This window comes from Hippoglossus stenolepis, chromosome 4 (genome assembly GCF_022539355.2).
Source record: "Hippoglossus stenolepis isolate QCI-W04-F060 chromosome 4, HSTE1.2, whole genome shotgun sequence".
In the NCBI taxonomy this organism is placed as follows: Eukaryota; Metazoa; Chordata; class Actinopteri; order Pleuronectiformes; family Pleuronectidae; genus Hippoglossus; species Hippoglossus stenolepis.
In genome coordinates, this window is record NC_061486.1 from 7,887,972 (window position 1) to 7,904,113 (window position 16,142).

A 16,142-nucleotide genomic window follows, 5' to 3' on the forward strand; every position below is an offset into this window, starting at 1 on the left:
AAGAGTGACAGGGCTGAACATCAATCTGCTGATGAGTGCTGCACCCGCACTGATGCTTTCCATCCATTCATTACGAGATGTCGAAATATATTGACTGTGCGACTATTGAACATTGATAGTTCACCAAAAAAATGAAAATTCACTCATTATCCACTCACCACTATGCCGATAGAGGGGTGGGTGAAGTGTTTGAGTCCACAAAACAAAATGTCCACGTAAATTACATGGATATTTACACCATGTTTTTAGCCTAAATATCCACTAGCGATGATAGCGGAAGTAGCGATGCTACCGCGTATCCTTGGGCGAGAGCTTGTGTGCGTGTCAGAGGATATCAGAGGACATTTAGGCTAAAAACATGGTGTAAATGAGCTGTTACTTCAATTGTTACTTCAATTTTCGGTGAACTATCTCTTTAACACATATGCTGATACACAGCAGACAAACACTGAATAATGTGTCAATGTGAGAGACCTCTCCCTAATCACGCTCTCTCATTAAACAGCGTCACCTCTACCTACTGTGCTTGTACACTGGATCCACTGCTGGTGTCCCTCCCAGCTCAGCTTTACCTCCTGCTTGGCCCTCTACACTTTCCCATCTGTTCGGCCTTTTTGTCCTGACCTGCTCGTGGATAATGTTGTTTAGTCGTCGTGCCTGAAATTTTTAAGAAGATGCCGGGGAAAGGGACGACTCTCGCGAATGTCTGTGTCTGAACTGTGAAATCAGAGGGATATATCCGAGATGCGAAGGATGAGACGTGTGGCACCTGAGGAGACTGTGAACGCTCCGAGACTTTGTCCCAGTTCAAGCAGCAGCTCACAAGGCGCTGCCCCTCGCTCCCAGTCAGACTGCTGGGCCGACAGGTGGTCACGTTGACTGACTCCTGCACTGATGTAAATACTCATCACACACCATCCCTCTGTGGGGCCTCTGGACACAGAGACACTGTGACACTGTTGAGGTTCAACTTGGACATGAACTCTGCGGTCTGGATCCACTGACCCCCCCCCTTCTGCCTCACCTCACTCCCACTATTAGATGTTTCCTTACACTCCGGCCCTCCCTCCTTCCGTCCTTCCTTCCTTCCTTCCTTCCTTCCCCTCAACCAGTCAGGCAGAACATGCCTCTCGACAGCCTCCTCAGACCGGGCCCACAGCCACTGAAGCGCCGTGGTGTGCTCCCCTCGGGCCCCTGAGGTCACATTTGCACTATCAAAGTACACCTCGGTTGAACTGTGGGCACTAGCTTCGGAAACAAAGAGTTGTATTTCTATTTTGTGGTTGTTGTTTTGGTTGTTTCCTGCCGATTGTGCGCTGTTGCTGTCCGTCGGTTACTGTGACTCCTGGAGGGATTAAACTGAAGTGAAAGTGTTGATTTGACCAAAAATGTTTACAGATGGATGGAGACAGCTGTAAAAAGTGATCTGTAGTGTATCTGCATCTAATTACAAAGACAGTGTAATTATCATTATTGTTAGTTTAGTTGCTCGGTAGCTGCGGTAGCTTGCAGGATATTGTAGAATAGACCCTACGCCAGTTGAAGCTGCATCTATTTATTACAGCCGCCCTGGAACTAATAGGTTTGTGATGAGATCTGATGCTGTGTTGTGCACTTCAGGTTGAACTGAATCTTAACGTGGCCGTGTTTAAAACTCTGTGCAAGTCAAACATATTTTTCTAGGAGGAAAATTTGTAAATAGGAATATTTTCAATGTGTGTTTTTGAATGTTTTAGTTGTTTGATTCGTTGAATTTCTTTGCCTTAAATTGTATTTGATGTTGTGTAGAGATGCAAAGTACCTGAATTTGTTTAACCAAAGTATTGAGTTTTACTGTTACATCATGACAAAGTGCATTTTATCCTGCTGATATTTTTGCTTTGACATAGATAGTGTTAATGTGTGTGCGCGCGAGTGTGTGTCGGTATTTGTTGTGGAGTTCTATAACTGTGAATATAGAGACAGTGATGATCAGTAAAGGCTTCTGCAGAAGGAATCTGTGGACACATCATGTTCTCACTCTGGCCTTTCAGAGCTGAAAGCGTATTTTTATAGGTTTGGATTGAAGCGCCGTGTCGGAGGATTACCTGGTGAAGGTTCTTTTTATACCTGCTCTGAAAGAAAAGGGCTTATCCGTTCTTAAGGGGTCTCGTTCTTACTGAGAACCTGCATTGCGGAGTGGAACGTGTGAGCCAGGGGGGAGCCGTCTTTGACTCGGTTTCCTTCACCTCCTGAACATAATCCAGTAGGTGGTCCAGTAATTAGCTGTTCAGGTATGTAAGACTCCCTGTGGTGCCGCCCCTGTTATTGTAGTGCACCAATTAGCATTACTTGGTAATTGTATGATATTGTTGAAACAATGACATACTTAACTCGACACTAAACTTGATTTTGTTTTTGCGTTCAAAACTGTAAATGCAGAAACTTTGCTATCCAAGCAACACAATGATCATTCCCATCAATATACACTCAGCAGTCAAAGTGACTGTCAGTCCGTATATAACACATAGTGATATTTCTCTGCCATGACGATACACTGGGGCAGTGAAATATTTAAACTGGGCAGCATTTCATTGCACTAATCTTAGTAAATGGCAAATAAGGATTTAATGGTTAAATGGTGATTGTTCTGTGCATGTTAATTATTTGATATTGTTAAGTAATCAGCCGTCATGTCTGTGGTGCTCTTAACTAAAATGAGTAGTTATCTGTAATTAGTGGTGAAAATGTACTCTTGGACATATGTGACCACAGTTCTTCAATTTATTATAAATAAGTGAATTTATAACTTTTATTTTCAACAGTAAAAAATACTGTAAACGTGTGTAAACGAGGCAAAGCACTGTTAACGATAATAATAATAATAAATACTACAGTACCTCTTATTTTTATCTCAGACCTTCAACTCATGAATTGATAGAAACTGATTTAAACAAATGAAAGAGAAAAGCTACATTAAGTGTCTATATTAGTCTCTGGAACAGCTTCAGTGCACCTTGGCATCGATTCTTTAACTCTCTGAAACTCTACTGGACAGTGAGAACACCGTTCTTCCAAAAGATATTCCCTCGTTTGGTATTTTGATTGTTGAGCACTGACAGATCATCAATATTGAAATGTTACACCACATTGTAAAGGTGAACACTTAGAACAACTTAATTCATTCACAGGGACTCTTTCCTCAGAGGGAAATAGTGGATCCGAACCATGCCAGCAAAACAATGAGTACATCATACGTGCACTCGCCCACTTGTCAAAGATACAGTGAAGGATGATTCATGGGATCATATCACTGTTCACTGTTCCTATTGAAACACAAGGCCAGTTGAGAAGCTTCTGCCGCCTGTGCACCAACAATGAACCCTCTGTCAAAGTCACTCGGAGCTTTTCTTTATGCCATCTTCACACAAAATCATAAAAAAATAGCATTTTTATACATGCGGCAGAGCCCGACTGGATATTATCTGCTGGATGGCAACATGCAGTGAATCTGTGTGGAAACATCTGATGTGTTTCTCCTCTTATTTATTCAGGTCTTTCCTTTAATTTGTCACCCGCCTGTCAACCTCTTTTTTCATTTTATTCTTAGACAATAAAGGCAAATAACGCTTAATAATAAAACAACAGGAGGATTTACTACATAATGTAAATTGATTGTATTCCTGAAAAAGTTCTTACACAATTATTGTCTTTAAATAGATACCGTATGATTAACCTCATCAAGTTCAAATGAATGTTGTCAAATGATTAGTATCCACCAAATCATGACTTAACTATTGGGTTTTGTCCGAATTTGCCATTTATTAACAACTCTTATGACATAAAAAGTAGCTTCTGTAAGTGACAGCTTCTTTGAAAATGGTCAAATTAATTTTCTTTTGTGGTCTTATTCCCTGATCTTCTGAGTACAGGTATACGACATTGGCCTTTCGACTAACTAGGAAAAACTGCTGGTTTCACTGCTGCGTAGTTTATTGTTTTTGCACATATCTCCTGTGATGATGACCATGTTATTGTGTTTGTTGCACTCGGTTCACCTTTCACTGTTGCATAAATAAAGATATTACAGCGTTGAATAATGTAGTTTGGTTCCAGGAGTGTTTTATTATTCCTTCCACATGCTCCTCGTGCTCCGGAGTTGGCGAACGGATCACCTGCGAGAGGCTTTTTGACTTCATCGGGAGTCGCGTTGTCAGCCGGCATCAGACATGACCTCAGAAATCCTCTTATTAGATATTGAAAGGCTGTAAAGTCAAACTCCCTTTTTTCCCTATTGACGTACAACTGTCTGACCTTTAAATCTGCAAGTTTGATTTAGCCCTGATAGACAGGGGGAGTCTGAGTGTTTAACAGTAACAGCTGTAGGTCTTATTATCGCTCACAGAGTCATCAAACAAACTTACTGAACCAGTAAATGAGGACAAGCCTCCACTGATGAATGGAAATCAAGCCAGTCATCCATTCACTGCTCAGTGCTACAGACTGCTTTGTTAATAGAAGCAGCCATTGATAACAGGTATGCGTTAATCTAACCGCTTCAACGTCGAGTTACTGACAGATCGTTCTTGACTTTGCTGAGATTATTTTCTTCGGACTGGCATGCGGACTAGGGACGACTGGGATTGAGCCGCCAACCTTCTGGTCAGAGGATGCCATCTCTGTTTATTGCGTTAACATTTAACAGTTTGTAAATGAATTGTTAGGTGTCATCAGTTATTGCATTTGATCCTAAACTAAAACTAGGACTCTCAGAACTTAAACTAAACAAATTTCAAATGTCAAAATTGATGAATTGTCTTCTCCACCGTGAAGGTGAAAAGGACAATGACCTCTGTTTTTGATCTTTATAAAATGTTTCATCCTTCACCCAGAGCAGAACTGTTTCTCTAAACCATCATTTGTAACATATAATCTGGGATGTTTTTACTATAGAGAGACTGCTGGTTTGTACATCAAGCTTCATGATTCATATGAATGATTAATCTAACACTGACAGATCTGCAATTAATGTGAAATTACTTTTCTCCCTGTTTTTAATGCTCTTTTGCGCATAAGAAATCTGTTTAAAATCCACTTTCTTTCTTTTCCCCTCGCGGTATTTGTTTTTCGGCTTTTCTAGACAACAGAAAAAAGCTTTAGATTGTGTAAATAACACACATTCTTAACCAAATCACATTTCTGAAAACAGAAAACAAACTGAATTCCTGTTCCGACCTGGGTTTAACATCAGTCTGCCTGTGATGGATGGGGATGGGCCTCTTGTCCATGTGTTGGGGCCACATGCCTCCAAGACCCCCTCTGAATGTGGGCTAAGTGATCAGATCTCAAATGGGTATAGTACCTGTACCTGTCCACCTGTGATTGGATATCAATACTGGGCCTGAAAAGGAGCAGGGATAAATATTTGTACTTCTGGTAAACCATGATGTACTGTAAAACACATCTGGTTTGATATATAAAAGATTTAAACTTGTCGTATTGTACATTGTGCATGTAGTAATTTTAATTATTTTTACATGTAAGTCTTAGGTTACTGCAGCTTTTCAATTTCCACGAGATTGTTTATAAGACCAAAACAATTACCAAAAGGATGCATTGCAGCAATACATAAAAATTGATTGCTAAATTATCCTGGAGGGTGCAGCATTCGGTAGAAGTTTCTTTACTTGGATGCACACTGTTGTATTAGCCTGCAACACAACCTGGAATTTGGAATTGGAAAGAATTTGAAAACCCACTTTACGATACTCTCAGGGGAAAAATACAATTTGCAGATTGGATTTGAGAAAGCAATTATTTAAAATGCCACTGGGAAGTGAGGGTCATACGCTGGAGCCACATATCACAGCTCACAGTGGAATCAGATGTGACAGCCTGCGTCCCTCCACTGCAGAGCTCAAATATTTCACTGTCATCATTAACCAGATACATCAATATCTAACTGAACTTAATAGTCAGACTGATCTGGGGAAATGGTTTGGAGCCTTTGAGCACTCTGCTCTTTCTGTTAAACCCTTGTGTAACTCCAAAGACACAAGCTAGATAGGTAGCATCCCTTGATTTGTTTCTGCTGGGTACCAACAAACAAGATGTCTCAATTGTAAATAAGGATTCTTCTGTTGGTTGAATGGTTTTATTCCATTTGTTTTTCCAGCCATCAGGATCATCGAGATGTCCTGCCCCCATCAACTTTTTCCAGCTTTTCTTGTGGACCCCAAAGTGTTCCTATAGACTATATGAGATATGTAGTCTCTCTATCATGTTCTGGCTCAACCCCAGGTCCTCCTGCCTGTTGGACCAATGAAAAGCATCTGGGAATAATCAGATGCCTGAACCACCTTAACTGACTCCTTTCTCAGCAGCTTCAGCTTTACCCCTAGCTCCATCCGAATGTCTGAGCTTTTCAACCTATCTGTGAGGATAAGTCCGGCCACCCTACAAAGGAAACTCATTTTGGCCGCTTGTAGTCGACATCTTATTCTGTCATTCAATGCCCAGAGGTCAAGACCATAGGAGGGGGTTCAAATGTAGATTGACAGGTGAATTAAAAGCCACTCCAAACGATCAGAGCTTTATCTTCATGAGTCATCTGATGCTTTGCCAGACCTTTCTCAATGCCAAACAAAAGTCCTTCTTAATAGCCTTCCTCCCCCACTCGTGTCCACAGGTCATGGACTCTGCCTGGTCTCCCAGCCCACCCTCACAACATGTAAGGCAGCTTCCTCAACCGTCTGATCTCAATAAGATGGCCCAAGCACCAAATAGTGTCATCATGTGACAGCTCTGCTCTCCTCTCATGTGTCCAAGACATACAGCCGCATATCTGACAATACGACCACAAATTTAAACATCCATCTTAGACCTTTGAAGTCCCCCAGGTAGTTCCCTTTCCAGGACCCCACCCAGAGACTATAGGAAGGCTGAATACTCTGATCTGGTGCTTGGTGTCTAAGCATAAACAATGGATGGAGCTTTCCTCCTAGAAACCTGCAGTCACATGCAAGTCTAAAACCAACATAGATCCCGCTCCACCAGAGAGATCTGGGACTATATACTACATCCTTAGGACTAGTCTACAATGCAGGGAGAGGTGGTACCACAGGGAAGCAGCCCTGTGTAGCCTCTGTGGGCTGTGCCTGACGCGGATCCATGGATGGTTAACACAGTCATCATTCATTTATGCCATCTAGCTCGAGTGGTGTCAACTCAGTAACTCATTAAAAGATCTGTTTTACCTTCAGCATTGTGAAACACACAATGGAAGTGAATAATTGTAGGAGAACTAAATGAATAAAGAGTATGCACAGTCTCCTTAGAGGTCTGCCTCATTTAAATATGCATCCTCGGTGGAATTACTTGTCAAAGAAGATACAGCTCTTTCATCCCCTCTCAAGATAGTGCAACTGTACAGTTTTTAAGAATGAAAGCCTTTTTTTTAATGAAGCAGGATTTAAATTAAATACTGTAACTCAAATAAAGCTCAGCCCGCATAAGAAAATAAACTTGCAAGTTCATTTCAATCAACATCTGCGTCTCATGGATATCTGACTTTTAATCATGACAGACATTGTTTTAAAATGTCCACAGTGAGGGGCTGGGATTTAATGATGCAGTTTGTAGAGTTCAGATTTGCCATATACAGCTCAGCAGGACTCACACTCTGCTCTTGCGCCGTAGTCCATTTGTTTCCTTCACACTTAAAATAAACCCAAATGTTCCAGAGAGAAGTACAAACCGCAGAATGAGGCAGAAACAGCGTGTTTGCTGCTCACACAAAGCAGCATCTGAACCTTGAGTTTCTTAAAGGTGCAGTGTGAACTTCTTTGTAACCAAACAGAACAAACGTGTCTGTGATAAGAGTTACTCATTGTCCTTTGGGTCAAGTGCATTGAGTCTTTGAACATTTAGAAACCAGCATTGTTTTGCATCCATGTCTAAGTGCTGGAAATTTCCTTCACTGCCTGCTTGTGCGTTACTGCCACATGCATATCAGAGAAATATCATGAAACTGCAAATGTATCCTATTTACATTAAGAACAATATTAGAAATACCATTTGTTTAAAGGTTTGCTGCAACATGATCAAACAAATGTCTAGTTGTCTTTATCCGACAAGTCTTTTTTGTTTTTGATTTTTGTTACTGACATTGTAACGCAGCTCTGCACTGAAAACTAAAACTGCCCCTATGATGCAACGTGTTTATATAACAATCTATCTTTCATTTTGTGCGGTGTTTGACTTTTAGTGGGTATTGCTGATTGTTACAGAGCAGGCTGATCTGACAGACTGTCAGACTGTCAGGGTAGAATATCATATCAAGCTAAAACAACAATGCCTTGGTCTCCATCGAGAGAAAGAAGTGTGGATGGGCAGGAACCACAGAAAGGAGGAAGAGAAGATACAGACAAGAGGCAGAAACAGAAAGGAAGAGATATGAGGTGTCATCCGAGGGACTCAAGCAAACACAAAGGCAAGAGCAGTGTTAGGGAAAATAACAAGTGACAGATACAAATCACTGGCGCTGCAGCACATAGTATTCGTGGCACTCATTCCAACAGGCTGATTGATTTAGCCAACATAGAGCCTAGAGGGCTTTGGGTTGTCACACTGAGGGAGGCTCATTGCCTCTCAAACTGAGACTGAAAGCCTCTAAGAGGACATGCAGAATGAAGAGAAATGCAATGTTTTGCTCATCCTCCCCCTGTAATCAGAAAACCCTATTTTATTCCAACAAGGTGTTACCACGTCGTTTCTCTTCTGCTTCCCCCCCGGTCGCTGTCTAGGAACAGATAATCTGGCTGGTTTACATAGTTTTAAATATAGAGTAGCACAGGGAGAAAAGTTCACGAGCTCCTCCTCAACCAATTTTGTGAGCATGTAATTACATTTTATTGCTGTTTTTCCCGCAGCCTCTTCTGCCCAACACACACATTTCAGAGCATGATATATTTTGCAAAGTCATGGTGTGTTTTTTCCTGGAAAGTGACAATACGGACATGCGAGGATACACTTATCTTTTTCATTCACACTATCTGCTATTCTCTCCAGGGTGTCGGGTTTAGATGAATCTATAGGTAGAAACTCTGCGGTTTCTTATTTTGCTAAAACTCATACATATGGATTATTCACAATGTCTATTTCATCTGATTTTCATGTCCTTGTACTGTTAACCAGAAAAAAACATGCAATATCTGAGAGAACTTGAAAATTGCATTAAATTCAAATACGAGTCCTTTCAGCTGAGAGATGTCTCTGCCAAACCATCACATTCAAAAAAAAAAATTCTAGGAAATCTATTACAAAAATCATTTGGCCAAAAATGCATGCTGGGTATTTCTTCAGTGGAAGGGTTCATCTTCTCGTCAATCAGAGACAAGCAATCGGGGTGACTGTGATTTATGGAAACACATTTATGTTAATCTCCTGCTCCCTCCAGTGGAAAACAGGGATGCTCCACACACACACACACATAATGCACCAAAGCAGAACAAAATTTCACAAGCACAGCATTTGATTGTATAATGCTGAAATCGTCAGTGAGGAGAACTTTTCAGGAAAGCCTCGACAAAATCTTCAAATGAACTCTGACCAAATATGTAATTATATGTCGACACACATGTATAGGCTTCTGCAGTATTTGGTGCATCTCACCTCAAAATGTGTTTACAGGCGTTGGTGGATGTTCTGCCTAAACAGCAGCAGAGGGCTGCATCTCAATTTGTTGGCAGAGAAGTGACTGGTTAACCTTTACAGCTCTTCAGTTTAACACTTTACCCGATAACATGTTAATGTTTAATATCCCCCAACACTTTGATGAGGATGTCTGTCCGCACTGATTCCCTCTCTCCAAACCTCTGCAGCCATTAAAATGCAATGGCTGTTCATGAATAATCATGAAGACTTCCCACCTTCTGTCTGATCACATATCGTATCAGAGAACACAGAGGTAGAGGAAGGGCAGGTCGTAGTTACTAAATATGCTAGCCATCCATCCATTCATCCATTATATATACCGCGTATCCCTTTAATGGTTGTGGGGAAGCCAATCCTAGCGAATGTTGGATTGGACAAGAGGCAGGATGCACCCTGAACACGTCAGGGTCAACACACGTTTTCACCCATACAGTCAATTAAGAGTCTCTAATTAACCTGAACCCCAATCTGCATGTCTGTGGACTGTGGGAGAAGCCGGGGTACCTGGAGTAAACCCACACAGACCCGGGGAGAACAGGCAAACTCCACACAGAAAGGCTCTGTGAATGCAATGAAATGTGACATCAATTTGACCTGTGATGGAAATGCTCACAAGATGAATGTACAATGTTATATAATGAACTTGTTTTATGCAATGATTTTTCTGTTTGTGCGCACGGTGTCAAACCATTACAGTACATTACATTCTATTTAGCTGACGCTTTTATCCAAAGCGACTTACAATAAGTGCATTCAACCATGAGGGTACAAACCCTGAACAACAAGAATCAAGAAAGTACAATTTCTTCAAAAAAGCAAACCTACAAAGTGCTATAAGTAAGTGCCATTTGAGTGCTACTAAATTGTTACTTTAAAATTTTATTCTAGGTATAGTCGGAAGAGGTGTGTTTTTAGTTTGCAGCGGAAGATGTGTAGACTTTCTGCTGTCCTGATGTCCATGGGGAGCTCATTCCACCATTTAGGAGCCAGGACAGCAAACAGTCGTAATTTTGATGAGTGTTTAGCTCGCAGTGAGGGAGCAACAAGCCGATTGGCAGAAGCAGAGCGGAGTGAACGGGCTGGGGTGTATCGTTACCAGTGAAGGGAGCGGAGGAGTGGAGTAGTGTGAGGGAATTTAGGTTAAAGACCAGCCGAGCTGCGGCATTCTGGATGAGCTGCAGAGGTCGGATGGCACTAGCAGGTAGACCTGCCAGGAGGGGGTTACAGTAGTCTAGGCGTGAGATGACCAGGGCCTGGACCAGAACCTGCACCGCCTTCTGAGTGAGAAGGGGGCGTATTCTCCTGATGTTGTACAGCATGAATCTACAGGAACGTGTTGTTACAGTAATGTTGGCAGTAAGAGAGAGTTGACTGTCGAGTGTCACACCCAGGTTCCTAGCAGTCTGGGTGGGGGTTAACGCGGCATAAACCAGAAATGCTTTATGTGAATCCAGCCTCAAGGGGAATTAATGAGTAACTTTTTCAGACGTTGAAATACTTCACCCCACAGTGGTGAATCCCTTGTCCCTGGAAAGCGTCATAGAGAAGTTCAGACAGGACACAGGCTAACCTGCATTATAGCGTCTGATTCTGCAGCCATGGGGGGGTCCAGCGACAAGCTTTTCTGCTGCAGGTGGATGCGCAACATGCTCCCTCTGGCCCACAGAGAAGAACTGTACCACATCCTGAGGATGACGGGGCCTCTGGTAAGAACCGGCACGACACAATGTTCTGACTGCACACGTGGTTGTGTGCTTCATGGGCGTCCTTCACACTAAGTTGATTTATTCACTGTAAGATAGATGAGAGTGTTTTTCTTTGAAATTCCTGGAAAAATAGACGTTGAGTGTGTGCTGTCAGTCAAACTAAAGCACTGCTTTGCTTTGGCTTCAAGCAGCGGCTACAACCTGCTAAAGTGACGACAATGTGGTGGCTCATTTGCAAAGAGAGCGATGCCAATTAACAGTAACTTGTGTTTACGATAATTGACAATGCATTACCTGTGAGCCGCTGCCTCCATCAACTGCACCTCTGTCGATGTTTGTCTCTGCAGCTGCTCTCTCGAATCCTCAATTACCTTCTTCCATTTGTGGTTACCATGTTCTGTGGGCGTCTGGGAAATGAAGTGATGGCTGGCTATGGATTAGCTTCTGCTGTAAGTGGTCATCTCCCACACTCCACATCTGTGTGGAGACCAACGTGGGGAAAATGACAGGTGGAGATGTAATTTACAGAGAGTTGTTGGAATAAAATGATGAAATATTACCACTATAAACGCACCTAACCCTGATAGCTTTTACAGCTCGCTCACAAACCTGATGATTTAATCAATATATAGCGCATTTACTCTCATGAGTCATAGAAAAATGAATAAGTCCTCAAGTGTACATCAAATTAATTTATGTATGTTTCACATGTTTCATTTCAGACTATTAACATTACCACTGCAGCAACAGGATGTGGTCTGGCACGAGCTTGTGATACTTTGGTGGCTCAGGTTTGGAGAAAAAAAACTTTGCCCTCTGAATTTCGGCCCTGACCCTCAATTTCACCAACTCCTAGTGTTCATTACTCTCTACCTTGAAATGATTAACATTGTCCATGTGCGGTTGTGCAGACATTTGGTGGCAAGAACCTGCTGCGGGTGGGGGTGATCCTTCAGCAGGGCATCATCATCCTGCTGTTGTTCTGTCTGCCCTGCTGGGGTCTGCTCATCAACGCCCAGCCCATCCTGTTATGTTTGGGCCAGCACCCTGAGGTGGCCAGGTATCGAGCAGCACCAAACATGCATGCAAAACTCTCCGGGCATTAGACAGACACAGAATCTGTATTCCATATACTGATCAGATGACCTTTACCAGTTGTGGGTAACGGCTGAAAGTAGTCTCGCACTTCTCCTGCATTATTTAATGTAGCTTCACGCCACATTTAGCACACTTCTCCAGGGATAAGTCCACATACACTAACTCAACATTTGTTGTCATTTATACATGTTTGAGTGGCAGTGGAAATAAATAAGATTGAAGAGTGTATATTATTTTTTAAAGACATTTTCTTACCTTTAACTGGAGCTGAATACATCCTCTTGATTTCAGAATAGCCCAGCTGTATATCACAGCCTTTCTTCCTGCGGTGCCAGTGAGTTTGGCTTCTCTTACACCTTTGTGTGAAAATTCAATAAATTCAAAATATTAATATTAATTAATTAATTAATATTATACATATTTGATCCATCTTTGTCTTGCAGGCGATGTTTCTCTATAAACTTCTGGTGTCTTATCTGCAGAACCAGGTGCATCACTTTCTCTGTTCTGTTATTGCACACCATCTAAATATGCCGTCTTAATTAATGCAATTACAAATCTGAGAGAAGAGGTGTAAGTGGCACTCATCGCATCATCTGCTGTTTGCGTACTCAGGGTATAATATTGCCACAAATGTACACTGCTGTTTTGGCAAACATAGCAAACTTGCTGACAAACTACGTCTTCCTCCACTGGCTGGATCTGGGAGTCAGGTGGGTGCATTTCACATGTTTCAATGCAATGTTTTAAATCTAAAGTGAGCCGTGACTCACTGATCTCACTGTGTTTGTGTTACAGTGGATCTGCTGCAGCCTACTCACTCTCTCAGATTTACATCTGTGTGTTTCTGTTTGCTTACGTTTGGTGGAAGAAGCTGCATGTGGACACATGGGGAGGTGAGGGATATGGTATTTGTGGCCCCTCTGTTGCTGTCACACAGTTCATCCTCCATCTTTTTTACACTGTACAAATGAGTTTCTCTCTCCCCCTGCAGGCTGGTCTGTGGAATCACTAGAGGAGTGGGGCTCGTTCATGAATCTGGCCATTCCCAGTACACTCATGACGTGTTTTGAGTGGTGGATTTATGAGTTTGGAGGATTCTTTGCAGGTGAACCATATATTTCACTGTTTTTATTTGGAGCTCACTCTTACAGACATTCATCTAGAATGAACTGAACCTGATTTTAACTTTGAGTCATGGCTGTGATATTCTCTCTGTCTCTGATGATCAGGAATGCTGGGTGAAGAAGAGCTGGCCGCTCAACATATTATGATAACGGTTGCATTCATAATCTACATGGTATTACTGCACAACAAAACATCACATTCTCACTTTAGAAGTCTTCCTACACACATTTTCATCATATGGTTTATAATTGTTGTCCTTTGACATTACAATGTCATTTTGTACGTGTGTTTTAATGTTATTTTCACCACAATCATGAATCCATAGTTCCCACTTGGTATTCATGCTGCATCATGTGCCCGTGTGGGTAACGCCCTCGGGGCAGGAGACACTGCTCGAGCAATCCTCACCACCAAGATGTCGTTGGCTCTTGGATGTCAGTTATGTACATGAATATTCTGTTGTTGTGTCTAATGTTAAGAAATCAGAATTTGTCTTCAATGTTTTTCTGCAGTTTGACAGATCTCACAGCTCCTCTCTTTCAGTCAGCTTCTCTGTGGTCGAGGGTCTGGTGCTTGGCTCCACGAAAACAGTGATTGGCTACATCTTCACCTCTGATGAGTTGAGTCTTCTCAGCTGCATACACACATCTTATCGAGTGAACGCTACAGTTCCTGCAACGGCCAAACTCAAATACATGCTTTTAATTATCATTCCAGGAAGATCATAAATCTGGTCTCCCACTTGATGAACGCATACTGTTTCCTTCAGATCTTTGATGGTCTTGTGGTGAGTCCACCAGCTTGTCTTGTGTGCAGAACAAAATATATTTGCAGTGTGATTCCAGGCAAACGTCATATCAAACATGAAATGTGTTTTTCCTTTCCTTAGTGTTTGAGCAGTGGCATCTTCTTGGGCACGGGGAGACAGAAGATACCAGCTGTGGCTAATTTCATTGGATACTACTGCATAGGACTTCCTCTTATTGTTACTCTAATGTTTGTTGCAAAGCTGAGAGTTTTGGGTAAATAAAGGGATGTTTCATTATATCCACACAGGTTCAAGACAAAGAAAGGACTGCAAAATAATATCAGTTTGATAAGAGAAGCCTGCTGCGCACTCAACAGACTACTCCGTATTTTTCCCTGCAGGGTTTTGGCTGGGCCTGCTCATTTGTGTCATTTTACAATCCACCTTCTACATCATTGTCATCTTCAAGCTGGACTGGAAGAAGATGACGGAGGAGGTATATGCAGGGACTCAGCTTTTTAACAGCTTTTTGTTACATGCGTGCAAAAGGAGAAATGGGCAAGTTTTTATATCTGCTTGTTTGCAGGCTGTGAAACGAGCTGAGAAGAAGGTGCACATGACGTTATTAAGTGCAGCCGCCCTGTCCGACCCACTGGGTAACAGCACTGCTGGCCAGACAGCGACTAATGGGAACGTAAGTGGCCTGTTGCTCTGAACACTAACGACCCAACACTCATTGTTATGAATTAACTGTTGTTTTGGTTTGTTATCTGTGTAATTTCTTACCTATACAACTTTAAATACCTTTAGGTGTATGACTTTTATTGCTTGACTATGTTTCGGTTGACCTCAGATTTCCCGACGGCCTCTGCACCAATGCTTGATAGATTGGGCATCCTGACATTTATAGTCAACTAGACTGTTACCTGTTAACTCCCATTTGGTATAATATTGAAATGCTTCAAGTATTTTGGGGGGTTTGACTGTCTGCACGTGTGTTGTTGTGTGTGACCGTTAATCTTCTCTGTTAATAAACAGACATGTTGTAATAAACTCATATAAATGAGTACAGCCAACCCAGGCTCATTGAGTTCTTTTATATTATTTTAATCCCAACTGTAAACGCTGGTGAGAAATTGTTCATTGTGCTTACTGTCCTCATGATTTAACAAAATAAAGTTTTATAAAGTTTTTCTTCTCCAGTCAGTGGATGGCTACATGTCTGTGAAATCTGAGGGCCATGACGGGAACACTGAGACACAAGGGGAACATGTGCAGCAGCAGAACAGAGGTCGTCTCTCCACCGCCCAGCTGGTGCTCAGACGAGGCCTCACTATGTTTGCGGTGGTTGGACTTCTGGTGGTGGGAGTGAGTGTGCACCTCCTTGTGCCCTTACCAGAGACTCTGCCTACTACCGCCAACGATACGATGGACTGGGTCAATACTACATATAGTCCTGATCAAACCTTCTCCACTGTGTTGTCCCAGTAGAAGAGACAGTATCACCTCGAGAGCCTTGATCATGAAATCATTGAATGTATCTTTGAGTAGCTCGGGGCTTAACTGTGGCTGTTTGACTGGAAAGTAAAACAAAGGAATAGTCCAGCTGTAATATTTTTTGCTTTAAGAGATTCATTCATTGTATGAATTATAATTTCCCCCTGCTTGGTTTTTCCATTTTTTTTCTCATTAAATTAATTTCACAATTACCTTCAATAAAGATACTGGTTCAACAGACTACTTTACAAACCATGTCTGGTCTTATGAGA

The 16,142-nt window shown here is 42.0% G+C and overlaps 2 protein-coding genes across 3 annotated transcripts in view; both read left to right on the forward strand.

The window, feature by feature from the left end:
• Positions 1-4,083, forward strand: part of pitpnm3 (PITPNM family member 3) — a 79,994-nt gene extending 75,911 nt beyond the window's left edge. For both annotated transcript variants that reach the window (XM_035155510.2, XM_035155511.2), the window contains exon 20: positions 506-4,083. The gene's annotated coding sequence lies outside the window, so the exon portion shown is untranslated. The remainder of the gene's footprint in view (positions 1-505) is intronic.
• Positions 4,084-11,108: 7,025 nt separating this feature from the next.
• On the forward strand, positions 11,109-15,864 carry LOC118106297 (multidrug and toxin extrusion protein 1). The gene is made up of 17 exons (XM_047339645.1): positions 11,109-11,399; positions 11,747-11,848; positions 12,122-12,190; positions 12,311-12,459; positions 12,789-12,831; positions 12,941-12,985; positions 13,113-13,210; positions 13,296-13,393; positions 13,492-13,605; positions 13,730-13,797; positions 13,951-14,059; positions 14,169-14,244; positions 14,343-14,412; positions 14,515-14,647; positions 14,775-14,869; positions 14,960-15,067; positions 15,577-15,864. Exons 1-17 carry the CDS (start codon positions 11,292-11,294, stop codon positions 15,862-15,864), a joined length of 1,773 nt encoding a protein of 590 aa, XP_047195601.1. The 5' UTR covers positions 11,109-11,291.
• The last annotated feature ends 278 nt before the right edge of the window (positions 15,865-16,142 follow it).

Coding starts and splice junctions, on each gene's coding strand:
- LOC118106297 (XM_047339645.1), top strand. CDS start 11,292: ATGGGGGGGTCCAGCGACAAGCTTTTCTGCTGCAGGTGGATGCGCAAC. Junction 13,606..13,729: donor GTTTGGAGGATTCTTTGCAG/GTGAACCATATA, acceptor TCTGATGATCAG/GAATGCTGGGTGAAGAAGAG. Junction 13,798..13,950: donor TTGCATTCATAATCTACATG/GTATTACTGCAC, acceptor ATGAATCCATAG/TTCCCACTTGGTATTCATGC.